Below are 14,557 nucleotides of genomic sequence, written 5' to 3' on the forward strand. Positions count from 1 at the left end.
AAGGTGTTCTGCATGGTTATTGTGGAAAGTTGTTGCTTTCCCACTGTTGTACTTTCGGGTTAATTGGTCCACTATGGTAAGTTATTGCTGAGATATCAAACGTGCCACCCAATGCTCGCCTTTCTGATCAATCACACATAGACTGCTACCATGTGATCTTCTGTCAGATGTTTGGCCGTTTGTTCCTCCGCTCTTTATGATCTTGATACTGTGGCTGCTGTTTCCGAAATCTGGGCCCCAACAATCTGCTCTCGGTCAAACACACTTAAAGGGGTATTCCGGGTTTATACATCTTAACCCCAAAGGATAGGGGATAAGATGTATGATCGCAGGGGTCCCGATCTCTGTGCAGCCTCTGGCATTCTGTGCCGGGCGCTGCTTCCGAGACGGGGATGTGACGTCACGGTCACGCACTAGTGACATCACTCCACGCCCCCTCCATTCATGTCTATTGGGGGGTGACAGCCATCACGCCCTTTCCTATAGACATGAATGGAGGGGGCGTGGCGTGATGTCACGTCTCGGAGGCAGCGCCCAGCACAGAGTGCCCAGGATAATGCCATGGCGCCGTTCAGGAGATCACAGGGGGTCCCAGCGTTCGGACCCCCCGCAATCTATGTCTTATCCCGTATTCTTTGGATATGGGATACGTTATATTGCACTACAGTTCTCCTCTAAGTCACCATGTGTACCCATGACTGGCAAATTTTGCCTTCTGCTGTGTAGAGAAGTCAACACATTATCTGAGAGCCGATCGTGACGCGGCCTCCATGTTGGTATCACATTGGTCACAAGATGTCCGGCACCAGCTGATACTAATGCAGTGGTCGTTAAGTGTAGATATCAACAATTGGCCCCTAGAGCCAATCATCAATAGTATCTACCAATGTAACACAAAAATAGAGAAAAAGAAACGCAGCCGCACATGCACCATTTGTATTTTGATCTACTTGCTTCTCAGCATCAAACACTAACAGGTTGTTCTTATACATTTAGTACAAGTCCACTCGCCACGTCAAGGCCACCTAGTCAGAGTGGGTCCCAAACCTAACACTGGCATAGTGGCAGGGGGCAACCACCGCCTCCGAGACACTATTGATGATTGGCTCTAGGGGCCAATTGTTGGTATCTACGCTGAACGACCACTGCATTAGTATCAGCTGGTGCCGGACATCTTGTGACCAATGTGATACCAACATGGAGGCCGCGTCACGATCGGCTCTCAGATAATGTGTTGACTTCTCTACACAGCAGAAGACAAAACGACCCAGTGGCCAGGCAGCCCCACTGCTGCCCAACCAAGCCCCTGGCTCCGGGCCGCACCCCCCCACAGACAAAGCATCACAGCAACAATGGCCGCCACAGAGAACCACACCAGTGTGAACACCTACCATGTGCTCCCTGCCAGAGGGCTGGGAGAATACTTTGTAGGTGTTCACACTGGTGTGGTTCTCTGTGGCGGCCATTGTTTCTGTGATGCTTTGTCTGTGGGGGGGGGGGGGGGGCCCGGAGCCAGGGACAAGGTTGGGCAGCAGTGGGGCTGCCTGGCCACTGGGTCATTCCCCCTGTGGGCTCGGTGTCACGGAGGCGGTGGTCGCAGCCCGCCTGTTAGGGACCCACTCTGACTAGGTGGCCTTGACGTGGCGAGTGGGCTTGTACTTTTTGATCAAAATCTATAATAACAACCTGTCAGTGTTTGAATTTATGCTGAGAATCAAGTAGATCAAATTACAAATGGCGGATGTGCGGCTGTGTTTCTCTTTGTGTGTTGAGTATCTACCAATGTATCTCTGTATATATATATATATATATGAGCAGCTCATATCAGACATGTATATATCACACTATCACGTGTATATGCACCATTGTTATCTTTAGATGGACTGTCTCCAGGGGCCTCGGATCCACAGCTTCCCCCTCGGGCACCTTCCATGCAAGATCTGGAGATAAAACTCCAAGAAGCTGAGGAGGAGAACCGGAGGCTGCGGCTTCAGTTAGGAGAACTCCGCAGCGAGGAGCACGAGGGAGACAACAGTAGTCGGTGTTCACAGAGGAGTCTGACTGAGAAATGTGAGGTGAGTGACCGCTGTGTGTAATGATCCCCGGCCGCTTATCGCTCTCCCACGGCTCCTCACCATACAGACCCACAGCTGGTTTCAATGCTGCAAAAATATTTACACATTCTTCTTCGTCTGACATTTATGAGGGAGGCGCGTCTGAGCCACGTATCGCTTCCCGGACCTCATTCTTATAGGGTTCTTGTGTAAGAAACGCAGGGGGTCTGGTGTACTAGGCCCCTTTCACACTATAGAATTATCCGTTATAATGTTCCGTTAACAAAACCCTTAAAAACGTCCATTACAAAATCCCATTATAGTCTATGGGGTCTTTACATTATCTGTTTTAACCCGTCATAGCCCGTTATTTTGTGACGGGAGAAAGTAACGGGAGAAATAATGCATGCACTAGTTCTTCTGTTCTTTCTCCCGTCAAAAAATAACATCCGTTATTAATAACGGGCTATGACGGGTTAAAACGGATAATGTAAAAATCCCATAGACTATAATGGGATTTTGTAACAGCCGATTTTAAGGGTTTTCATAACAGAACATTAAACGGATCTTTAAACCGGATGCATTTTATAGATGGGGAAAAGTGCAACTATATATTTAGTGCCTCCTATAGGTATCTACCCTGTAAGTCAATGTCTGACCCATAAGAGCCTTGAAATATGTCTAGAGATATTAGCCAGACCAGTCTTTTTCCAAAAAGAAATTAGCGTTTGGAACTTTAAAGGGTTACTCCACTTGTAAAACATTTTTCTTTAAATAAACTGGTGCCAGAAAGGTAAACAGATTTGTAAATGACTTCTATTTAAAAATGTTAATCCTTCCAGTACTTATCAGCTGCTGTATACTACAGAGGAAGTTCTTTTCTATTTGAATTTCCTTTCTGTCTGATCACAGTGCTCTCTGCTGACACCTCTGTCCATGTCAGGAACTGTCCAGAGCAGGAGAAAATTCCCATAGCAAACCTCTTCTGCTCTGGACTGTTCCTGACATGGACAGAGTTGTCAGCAGAGAGCACTGTGGTCAGACAGAAAGGAAATTCAAAAAGAAAAGAACTTCCTGTGGATCATACAGCAGCTGATAAGTACTGAAAGGATTAAGATTTTTAAATAGAAGTAATTTACAAATCTTGATAGTAGAAATAGCGAAAAAAGTCGGCAACTCACCAGCGCTGGTTCATATGAGGTCTTGCTTTATTGCGACATACTCACTGTACAAAATGCAGGGGAGAGACAGACAGGTGGGGGGTACAAGGGTGGGCAATGGAACCGTTTCACACGGTGAACGTGCTTCTTCGGGCCTCAGGGAGTGGTGACCCCCGAGGTGCCGAAACTCACTGGGTGTACTGGCTCACTGAGTTGAAGCACGAGCACCATAATCTCTTCGCCTTTGTGGCACTCACCTCTTGATTCCCGGCCTTCTGGCTAGGATCAGAGAGATTTTTATAGATCCGGCCGGATGTCCGGGCAGTATATCTGGGCACATTCACTTATTTATTTTTGCCTCACTGTGTCACTTCCCTTCAGCGAAAAGGGACATCGAACCTGGAACCTCGCAAGTACCTTTTGCCCCAGAGGTGAAGGGTAGGTTTGTTGGGGGGCCTCTCTCCTTTTGGAGAAGGGCTAGCGATAGACCCCATCCTCTGTGCACATTTTTTTAGTGTGACACGTTTGCACTTTTTCTTGCACTTTGGGTGATTCGAGAGCACGTTCTTCGGCTCTTAGATAAAAAAAAAAAAAAATCTCTGCTGCTGATGGCTTTTTTGATTGAAACGAGGCATCATGGAACTCCTATTCTTCTAATAGATAGATATGTCACAAATGTCTAGTTGGAATACCCCTTTAGGGTAGGGTCACACGTAACGGATCCGCAGCGTATTTTACGCTGCAGATCCGCTGGTGACCCAACCCATTTTGTGCCTCCAGTGGTTGCCACCCCCCATCTCGCTCCGCCCCTGGCCTGCTTGCAGCGGCAATCCACCGCTACGAGCAGCCACACAGGGGGGCCTGCGAGTTGGCGAGTGCACTCTGACATCGCGGCTGCTCCACGGTGTCTGAGTTGAGGCCATGTGCAGTGTACATGTCATTACAAAGTAATGTGCAGTGTACTCAGAGATCGCAGCTGCTCCACGATGTCAGAATGCATTCACCGACTCGCAGACCCTCTGTGTGGCTGCTCGTAGCAGCGGATTGCCACTGCGAGCAGGGCCGGGGAACGGGGGTGGCAACAGCTGGAGGCACAAAATGGGTCAGGTCACTGCAGCGTACAATACGCTGCGGATCCGTTACGTGTGACGCAGGATTTTCTGCTGCAGATTTCTATGTAAACTAAATGACTGAGCACCGCTTCTAATCTGCAGTAACAAATCTTGCGCATCAAATCTGTGCAGGATCCTGTACGTGTGAACGTACCCTTAAAGTGTAAATGTCCTCTAAAATAGGCTTGTGAAGCTTCACACACACAGTGCAGTAGGGCTTCATGAGCCTATTCTACCATTACCTGTGTTGATAATGCCGGCTGCTGTATAGTCACAAAAAGGTATTTGTAATGCCTCCATAAGTCATCTGAACTGTCGTAAAGGCGGGGCCCAGGAATCGCTATGCTTGGGGGCCACACTGCCCGGCTCTGGCTGTGTTGTGCTCTTGATTGATAGAGGGCATGTGTGCAGGAGAAATACACTGAGCTGCTGCGGGCATCATAAGACAGTAATGATAGATGTGTTGTGGGATAGTTACATGATAAAATATTCACTGCCTGCAACAACCACTAGGTGGAGCTCTTAAGCTTACTGCATACATCCTCAGCTGTTGTTAAATGGGTACTGCACTGGCCAGCATTCAGAACATTTACCGTAGTTCTGAACGCTGTGTGCACGCTGTGGGAGTCGGCCACGGACCCTCAATGCAAGTCTATGGGAGGGGGGTGGCGGCCGCCACGCCCCCTCCCATAGACTTGCATTGAGGGGGCGTGAAGTGACGTCACGGGGCGGTGTGGCAGACTCCCACAGCGTGCACACAGAGTTTGGAACTAAATGTTCCGAATGCTGGCCAGTGTAGTACCCCTTTAAGCTCCCCCTAGGCTTCAAGCAGCTGTAACTTAAGTTTTAATTAATGTCTATTCAGGGGGTTAAGAGCCTATCCCGGTGTTTCTCTTAAACTTTTTATACTTGAAAAACTAAATAGGAACAGATGGAGAGGATTACATTATATATTGTGCTCGGAGAGTCCTGATCTCTGATTTTTTTTTTTTGTGTTTTTTCTCATAGCTCATTCATGTGGCCATTGTTTGTGCCGGACATAACAGTAGCAGAGATGTGGTGACTTTGGTGAAGTCCATTCTATTTCACAGGTAGGTTTTGATTATAAGGGTCCATACAGAACTGTTATGTCTAGCACCAGGCCGTCCCCTCTGGCCAATGGCTGTCCGGGCATGCTGGGAGTTGTAGTTTTGCAACACCTGGAGGGCCACAGTTTGGAAACTAGTGCTTTAAGAATTGCCATTAATTTTTGGCATTGTTCTCTTTTGCTTCTATAGGAGGAACCCTCTTCATTTCCATTTGATCACAGATTCTGTTGCCCAACGCATTTTAGGCAACTTATTCAAAACTTGGATGGTCCCGTCCCTGCAGATCAGCTTCTATAATGCCAGTGATCTCAAGGTAAGTTAAGGGGGTTATCCAGGGATAGGAACACAGAGCAAATTTCTTACTAAAACAGCACTACCTCTGTCCTCAGGTGGTATTGCAGCTCAGTTCCATTAAGGGGAATGGAGCAAAGTTGTAATACCACACACAGCCTGGAGACGGGTGGAGGGGACCTGGGGACCCCCGCGATCTCGGGCACGGCACCCCAGTCATCCATGCATGGAGCAAACTTTTTTCCGTGCCTGATGACTGGTGACTACAGCCGCCACGCCCCCTCCGTTCATGTCTACAGGAGGAGGCGCGACAGCTTCGTACTAGCCATCACGCCCCTCCCATGGACATGAATGTAGGGGGCATGGCGTGACGTCACGAACATGGAAGCTTCAAGCTTCCGACTTCCGAACGCCTTTGCTGCCGGCCCGGAGATCGCGGGGTTCAGACATCTTATCCCCTATCCTTTGGATAGGGCATAATATGTTTTTCGGCAGAGTACCCCTTTAAGACATTTAGTTAGGAACTAAGCTGAGTCATGGCTACCCAACATGGAATGACATGTCACATGGACATGGTTCTATGGCACATGCGCCATTAAAGCGTTAAGTCATTTGTAAAAACTTCCAAAATGTTGCCCAGATATGCCAATAGTTTAGATTGCACCGGGTTCCTGTCCTGAGATCCGCTCTGATTGTGTGTTATGGCAGGGTGAAGTGCACAGCAGCGCACTTCACTCCCCAGCTGTCAGTCAAATCCGACTCTTTCCCTGCATTGGTCTATGGAGTGAAAAAGGTCAGATATGGGAGTTAAAGCATTACGACCACTTACCTCCGGTGGCAGGATACATTTAAACTTTGCAGGCAATCCTTTCACATGAGACTTGACCCAACACGCAAGAATCACGGTGCAGCAGAATCCAATTGAAAACAAGGGGACTCTGCTGCAACGCAATTTCCGAGCTGATTCTTTCCGCCAGATTACACTCTTAAATTTCGTCCTGTGAACATAGCCTAAGAGTTCACTGGCGTACTTCAGCCGGCTATAACTCGCGATCCCAGCAGGTCTCGGGACCGTGACCCGTTGCGATCTAAACTTATGACACGTTTTGGGGACAACATCAAAAGATTTTACAAATGGCATTAACTCTTTAATTTACTGTTCAGACGTCACTGTTCCTTACTTCCTTTTCGGGTGGGGCCATGCATAACTCAAATTTAGAAATCCTACACATTGTCTACCCATGTCTGAAGATCCGATACCACGTGGTTCCGTGATTCGCGTGGTCAAGGTCCAAACCTCAGCAGGATAAGGTGAAATCTCAGTTTAAGCCAATTTACTGTGTTATACAATGACATTTACTCTTTCTCCTTATGGAAACTTGAAAGTATTTAGAGTCTTTAGAGCAATGCCCCATGGTAACAAATATGCAAAAACAACTCCCCCCTGATGAAGAATACCGTCTCCAGTGATACTTGTTGGGAACCTAGGGAATAGGTAGTTATGGGGAAACAGTTTTCTTCCTGTTATATTGTATGCCATAGTATTACAGGGGTTATCCAGGAATAGAAAAACAGAGCAAATTTCTTTCAAAAACCACTCCCAGTTTGTCTCCAGGTTGGGTGTGATTCTGCAGCTCCGTTCCATTGAAGTGAATGGAGCCAAGTTGTAATATCACACGTGGGGACAGATTTGGAGCTGTTTTTGAAAGAAATTAGCTCTGTTTTTATATTCCTGGATAACCCCTTTAAACAATTTCCTGGAAGGATAAGGTAGTAGTTATAGTGTTGCCCAACCAGTGTGCCTCCAGCTGTTGCAAAACAACAACTCCCAGCTTGCCCGGACAGCCAAAGGCATGCTGGGAGTTGTTGTTTTGCAACAGCTGGAGGCACACTGGTTGGGCAACACTAAATTAAAGAGTATACATGCAATATCCTATTCCCTTATGATGTATTCTTTGACTCTACCTTTTTCCCCCATAGCCGGAAGTTTCATGGATCCCAAACAAACATTACTCTGGAATTTACGGCCTGATGAAGCTCACACTGACTAAAGCTTTACCCTCTGACCTGTCAAAGGTCATAGTCCTGGACACTGACATAACCTTTGCCACAGACATAGCCGAGCTTTGGGCAATATTTAGGAAGTTCACAGGTAATCCGGTGCCCTTTGTCTACATTGGTGTCTTATCTTTTACCGCTTTCCAAACAGGATTAAAGGGTTTATCCAGGAATAGAAAAACAAAGCTTATTTCTTTCAAAAAAACGCTCCCTGTCTGTCTCCAGGTTGGGTGTGGTTCTGCAGCTCAGTTCCATTAAAGTGAATGGAGCCAAGTTATAATACCACAGACAACCTGGAGACAGACAGGGAGGTGTTTTTGAAAGAAATAAGCTCTGTTTTTCGATTCCTGGATGACCCCTTTAACCCTAGTGTTCTCATTTCAGGTGAGCAAGTTCTGGGCCTGGTGGAGAATCAGAGTGACTGGTACCTGGGGAACCTGTGGAAGAACCATAAGCCTTGGCCAGCGTTAGGTCGTGGATTCAATACAGGTAATATGGCGTCATGTGAGACCAGATGGAAGACTACTCTCCCCATTATCTATATGGTGTCAAATGGCTGACCTCTCCCCCCCAGGGGTCATCCTACTCCTTCTGGACAAACTGCGTCAGATCGGCTGGGAGGAGACGTGGCGGCTTACGGCGGAGCGGGAGCTGATGAATATGTTGAGCACTTCCCTTGCTGATCAGGTGAGACGGGTTCTTGGCAGGACGTCGTCCATCGCGTCCTGTTGTGTGAACGTACGGTGATAATTGTCTCTTCCGTTTAGGATATATTTAACGCGGTTATAAAGAGCTCCCCGTCTCTGGTGTACGAGCTCCCCTGTTACTGGAACGTGCAGCTGTCGGATCACACGCGCTCTGAGCAGTGTTACAGTGAACTAGCTGATCTGAAGGTAAGACCGCCATTGCATGATCTCCTCATACCTGTGTACCTGTCTTGTCTTACGTGTTATAATACACCGCTATACATAATAAACCCATGGTATGTAATCCACTAAGCTCCTCATTGTAGGGAGGGCACACAGAAGAGTGACAGCTACCGTGCTCCTTTTCTTAAAGGGGTACTCCGGTGGAAAACAAATGGTTTTAAATCAACTGGTGCCAGAAAGTTATACAGATTTGTAAATTACTTATATTTAATAATCTTGACCCTTCCAGTACTTATCAGCTGCTGTATGCTCCAAAGGAAGGTGTGCTTCTTTCCAGTCTGACCACAGTGCTCTCTGCTGCCACCTCTGTCCATGTCAGGAACTGTCCAGAGCAGGAGAGATTTGCTATGGGGACTTGCTCCTGCCCTGGACAATTCCTGACACAGACAGAGGTGGCAGCAGAGAGCACCGTGGTCAGACTGGACAGAACTACACAACTTCCTCTGGATCATACAGCAGCTGATAAGTACTGGATGAGTTAAGATTTTTAATAGAAGTACTTTACACATCTGTTTAGCTTTCTGGCACCAGTGGATACGAAAACATTTGTTTTTCACTGGAGTAGCCCTTTAAAGTTATTATGAGAGTTTTTATAATTGGCTTATCCTCCAGATAGGTCATCAATATTAGATCGGCGGGTGGAGGGGGTCGGCTGTCTTGCGAGTGCCACAGCCTATTTAGTGTTTACCATCACTCATCCCTGCACATGCCACAATTTTATTAGTGGCATTGCAAGGAATCGCCGCATTATACCATTGAAATGGGACAACACTGCAGTTCCTTGCATGGCCACAATAAATAATATGGCGCATCCAAGGGTAATTGGCGGTAGGCATTAAAGGGGTACTCCGCCCCTAGACATCTTATCCCCTATCCAAAGGATAGGGGATAAGATGTATGATCATGGGGGTCCCGTAGCTTGGACTTCCACGCCACGATCTCTGTGCAGCACCTGGCGTTCATTTAGACGGGGTTGTGACATCACGACCACGCCCCTTGTGATGTCACGCCACCCCCCTCAATGCAGGTCTATGGGAGGGGGCGTGACATGATGTAATAAGGGGCGTGACTGTGATGTCACGACCCCGTCGTCCGTTCCAAGCGTTCGGAACAAAATGTTCTGAACGCTGGGGCAATGGAGTGCCCCTTTAAAGAGGCTGCAGCTCTTTGGGTAACTCTGTGGCTTCTTCCAACACTTGATGGGCGGTGGCAGGCGAGGGGGTGTTTGTGGGTGGGGTTGTTGTTGTGGGGTAGCGGTTGTCAAACCACAGCTGATCTGGAGGATACACATAAAAGCAAAGTCTGCCGAGCCCAGTGATTTTGGTGGGTCCGGCCTACTCTAAAATTTATAAGGGTCCGCTAACACTCACCTGATCCTTTTGTTCTCAAGGAAGATAAGCTACTAATCCCCAATTTCCCACTTTGAACGCGTGCACGATCGGCTGAACCAAGCGTACATGTTAATGGGGAATCACCAATTGTGTCATGGGTGATATGGGAGAAGGTCAGCTATTTTAGGAAGTCTGGCGTGCACTTGCTTGTTTGTCACATGACCTGGGATCAGTGACAACAAGCAGAGATCTTGAAAAACTGATAACTTTTCCTTATACACACACCCCGTAGAGATGGAGACATTTATAACATTACAGCTTCATGTTCTCATTCATGTAGAAATAGAAACTATACTTATAATTCCTAAGATAGAGGCTGGAAACATGAGCGGGAAGAACTGTATTCTCAACCGGACGTCTGCGCTGTATCCAGCTATATCCTGCTCCTTCTAACAAAAGACTAGTGTTAGGGGGCAGGGCTTTGCCTTAAAGGTATAGTGCGCTTCTTATCCCTGCCGTATAGTGCACACACACACACACACACATACATAAATATATATTTATTTCTATATCATATTATTTATAGATATACTTAGATATATAAATAAAATATATTTATATATATATATATATATATATATATATATCTATCTCAAAACTATACATATTAAAGGAAAACTGTTGCATGTTTGCTCCCGCACTAACTACAGGTACTGATGGATAGTGCGGGAGACGCCGATTCCTATGATCCCTACCTTGGCTGGATCCACCCGGCCGTTCTCCCGCAATCTTAGTTTTAATATACCTGGAAATCTGGCTGTAATTGGCACGGGTGGGGTTTCTGCAGCTTAACTTGCACTGACGTCAGCGATGCCCGCCTGCTGAATGATGAATATTCATAAGTGGGCAGCGCTGCGGACGGGCAGCGCTGACGTCAGTGCAAGTTAAGCTGCAGAAACCCCACCCGTGCCAATTACAGCCAGATTTCCAGGTATATATATATATATATATATATATATATATATATAATATATATTACAAACAAAGAATAAGTTGGCCAGCACTATTGATTCCAAACTGGCTTACAGGTGCAGGCTGCTGGGCTAAATATACAGCAACAGGAGAATACAGTAGCACACTGCTAGCCCAAAGATATAGCTAAAACATGAGTATATAGATGAAACATGAGTATATAGATAGAACATGAAAAGCTATACAGCTGTAGTGCGATAAATGAAAATATGAAATTCTGAAACAGTGAGGTACTTAGCTTGCAAATTTGGCGGCCAAATAGCGTGGACCATCCCACCATGGTAAGGTGACCTCATTTTGGGACGGACCCTACACTATGAATATGCCTCTGTGTGAACAGCTAAGTACCTCACTGTTTCATAATTTCATTTATTGCACTACAGCTGTATAGCTTTTCATGTTTTATGTATATCTTTGTGCTAGCAGTGTGCTGCTGTATTCTCCTGTTGCTGTATATTTAGCCCAGCAGCCTGCACCTGTAAGCCAGGTCCATATAATAGTTTGGAATCAATAGTGCTGGCCAACTTATTCTTTGGTTGTATTACACATACGGGGGAGTGGCTACCTCCATGTTGGCTCTTGCACCCCACCCACCTCTATCAGGTGTATATAAGGTGCCTTGGATGTTTCAGATCTTGCAATGCCTGCTGAATTGTTCACACAGAGGCATATTCATAGTGTAGGGTCCGTCCCAGAAGGACGGTCCAAGCTGTTTGGCCACCAAATTTGCAAGCTAAGTACCTCATAATTTCATATTTTCATTTATTGCATTACAGCTGTATAGCTTTTCATCTTCTATCTATATACTTATGTTTCATCTATATCTTTGTGCTAGCAGTGTGCTGCTGTATTCTCCTGTTGATATATATATATATATATAATACATATATCTATCTATCTGTGTTTCTCAACCAGGGTGCCTCCGGCTGTTGCAAAACTACAACTCCCAGCATGCCGGGACAGCCTTTGGCTGCTGGGAGTTGTAGTTTTGTTACTGTCTGAGGCGCCCTGGTTGGCAAATAATCTATACTTGCCCACACATAGTTCCACATTTAATTGCAGTTCTGTTCTGGATTATCAGACTTCTGGAGCCAACCTAAAGCAATGTTGTACAGGAGTCTGTGGTCTCCTTTGTGCTGCATTTTCAGTCACATCCGAGTACTGGGGGGTGGACGGTTACAATGGCCGTTGATGAATATACTATGAATATATATGTAATGTGTCTCTTGTGTTTTTTTTCTCCCCCGCCTGCAGGTGATTCACTGGAATTCCCCTCATAAACTCCGCGTCAAGAACAAACACGTAGAATTGTTCCGGACCCTGTATCTCACATTTCTAGAATATGACGGCAGCCTCCTGCGCAGAGAGCTGATCGGCTGCCCGAGTGACAAGGAGCAGGAGGTGAGGGCGCTGCAGGGGAGATCTTATGGGGGCACAGGTTATAGGAACCTACTTAGTGCTGACACTTGTAACATCTGCCGGAGTTGCAGCCATGCTGCAGTCATTTTTACTGCATCCAAAAATCCACATGGTTCCCTTGCTGATTTCCACCAGTCCTTATAACAGTGTTTTCCAACCTGTGTACCTTCAGGGGTATTCCATGGAAAAAAAAATTTTCTTAAAGGGGTACTCCGGTGGAAAACTACTTTTTTTTTTTTTTTTTTTTATGAACTAGTGCCAGAAAGTAAAACAGATTTGTAAATTACTTCTATTAAAAAATCTTTATCCTTCCAGTACTTATTAGCAGCTGTATGCTACAGAGGAAATTCTGTTCTTTTTGTCTTGTCCACAGTGCTCTCTGCTGACACCTGATGTCTGTATCAGGAACTGTCCAGAGCAGGAGAAAATCCCCATAGCAAACCTATGCTGCTCTGGACAGTTCCTGACATGGACAAAGGTGTCAGCAGAGAGCAGTGTGGACAATATAAAAAAGAATACAATTTCCTCTGTAGCATACAGCTGCTAAAAAGTACAGGAAGGGTAAAGATTTTTTTATTTTTTTTTAAATAGAAGTAATTTACATATCTATTTATAAGTCAACTGGTGCCAGAAAGTTAAAGACCTAACAAAAATGTTTTCCACCGGAGTATCCCTTTAATATCAACTGGCAAGAGAAAGTTGGACAGATTTGTGAATTACTTCTATTAAAAAAAATCTTAATCCTACCAGTACTTATCAGGTGCTGAAGTTGAGTTGTTCTTTTCTGTCTGACCACAGTGCTGTCTGCTGACACCTCTGTCTGTCTCAGGAACTGTCTAGAGTAGGAGCAAATCCCAATAGCAAACCTCTCCTGCTCTGGACAGTTCCTGAGACAGACAGAGGTGTCAGCAGAGAGCACTGTGGTCAGACAGAAAAGAACAACTCAACTTCAGCAGCTGATAAGTACTGGAATGATTAAGATTTTTAATAGAAGTAACTTACAAGTCTGTTCAACTTTCTGTTGCCAGTTGATATGAAGAAAAATGTTTTTTTTTTTCATGGAATACCCCTTTAAGTTCTGTAGTAGGCACTGGGATCCCATAGGGACTACTGCATCAGAATTCCTGGCTGTAGTGTAGTAGTCCATAGCATTAGAGATGAGCGAATTTACAGTAAATTAGATTCGTCACGAACTTCTCAGCTCGGCAGTTGATGACTTATCCTGCATAAATTAGTTCGGCTTTCAGGTGCTCCGGTGGGCTGGAAAAGGTGGATACAGTCCTAGGAGACTCTTTCCTAGGACTGTATCCACCTTTTCCAGCCCACCGGAGCACCTGAAAGCTGAACTAATTTATGCAGGATAAGTCATCAACTGCCGACCGAGAAGTTCGTGACGAATCGAATTTACTGTAAATTCGCTCAGCTCTACATAGCATGTACCCAGCTTTACCATTTCTACAGAATCCTGATGACCTCTCTTTATATTGCTGACAGGAGGCCCTGGATCAGCTGGACGAAGAAGATGTTTGCTACGACTTCCGCAGAGAGCGCCTGGCGTCCCACCGGGTTCACCTTTCCTTTCTCCCACACCAAACGCTACCAGAGGATCCAACCGACGTGACGCTGGTGGCCCAGTTATCTATGGACAGGTCGGTGCCGCTCGCTGCGTTGCCTGCCCTATACATGTGGATGTAGCTAAAATGTTAATATTTTTTCAGGCTGCAGATGCTGGAGTTGATCTGCAGACACTGGGAAGGGCCCGTTAGCCTGGCATTGTACCTGTCGGACGCAGAGGCACAGCAGTTCTTACGTTACGCCCAAGCCTCTGAGGTTCTGCAGTCCCGGACCAACATTGGCTACCACGTAGTCTATAAGGAAGGGCAGCTGTACCCGGTGAATCTTCTACGAAACGTGGCGCTGAGGAATGCGCAGACGCCGTACGTCTTCTTGTCGGACATAGACTTCCTGCCCATGTATGGACTATATGAAAGCCTGAGGTTAGTGTCATAGATGTGTTCTTTATGTATTTTCCAACCAGGTTGCCTCCAGCTGTGGCAAAACTACAACTCCCTGTATGCCCGGA

The 14,557-nt window shown here is 46.2% G+C and overlaps 1 protein-coding gene and 1 long non-coding RNA gene across 8 annotated transcripts in view; one reads left to right on the plus strand and one right to left on the minus strand.

The window, feature by feature from the left end:
• Positions 1-14,557, plus strand: part of LARGE2 (LARGE xylosyl- and glucuronyltransferase 2) — an 84,014-nt gene that overhangs the window by 60,907 nt on the left and 8,550 nt on the right. For all 3 annotated transcript variants that reach the window (XM_056527626.1, XM_056527627.1, XM_056527628.1), the window contains 10 exons: positions 1,879-2,075; positions 5,335-5,417; positions 5,604-5,727; positions 7,686-7,857; positions 8,148-8,252; positions 8,338-8,450; positions 8,531-8,656; positions 12,310-12,456; positions 13,969-14,123; positions 14,193-14,471. In XM_056527626.1, coding sequence (XP_056383601.1) covers positions 1,879-2,075; positions 5,335-5,417; positions 5,604-5,727; positions 7,686-7,857; positions 8,148-8,252; positions 8,338-8,450; positions 8,531-8,656; positions 12,310-12,456; positions 13,969-14,123; positions 14,193-14,471 — 1,501 coding nt within the window. The remainder of the gene's footprint in view (positions 1-1,878; positions 2,076-5,334; positions 5,418-5,603; positions 5,728-7,685; positions 7,858-8,147; positions 8,253-8,337; positions 8,451-8,530; positions 8,657-12,309; positions 12,457-13,968; positions 14,124-14,192; positions 14,472-14,557) is intronic.
• The window catches only part of LOC130277206 (uncharacterized), a 66,136-nt gene that overhangs the window by 30,330 nt on the left and 21,249 nt on the right, over positions 1-14,557 (minus strand). The gene's annotated exons all lie outside the window — the stretch shown is intronic.

Source organism: Hyla sarda, chromosome 6, assembly GCF_029499605.1.
Source record: "Hyla sarda isolate aHylSar1 chromosome 6, aHylSar1.hap1, whole genome shotgun sequence".
Classification (NCBI taxonomy): domain Eukaryota; kingdom Metazoa; phylum Chordata; class Amphibia; order Anura; family Hylidae; genus Hyla; species Hyla sarda.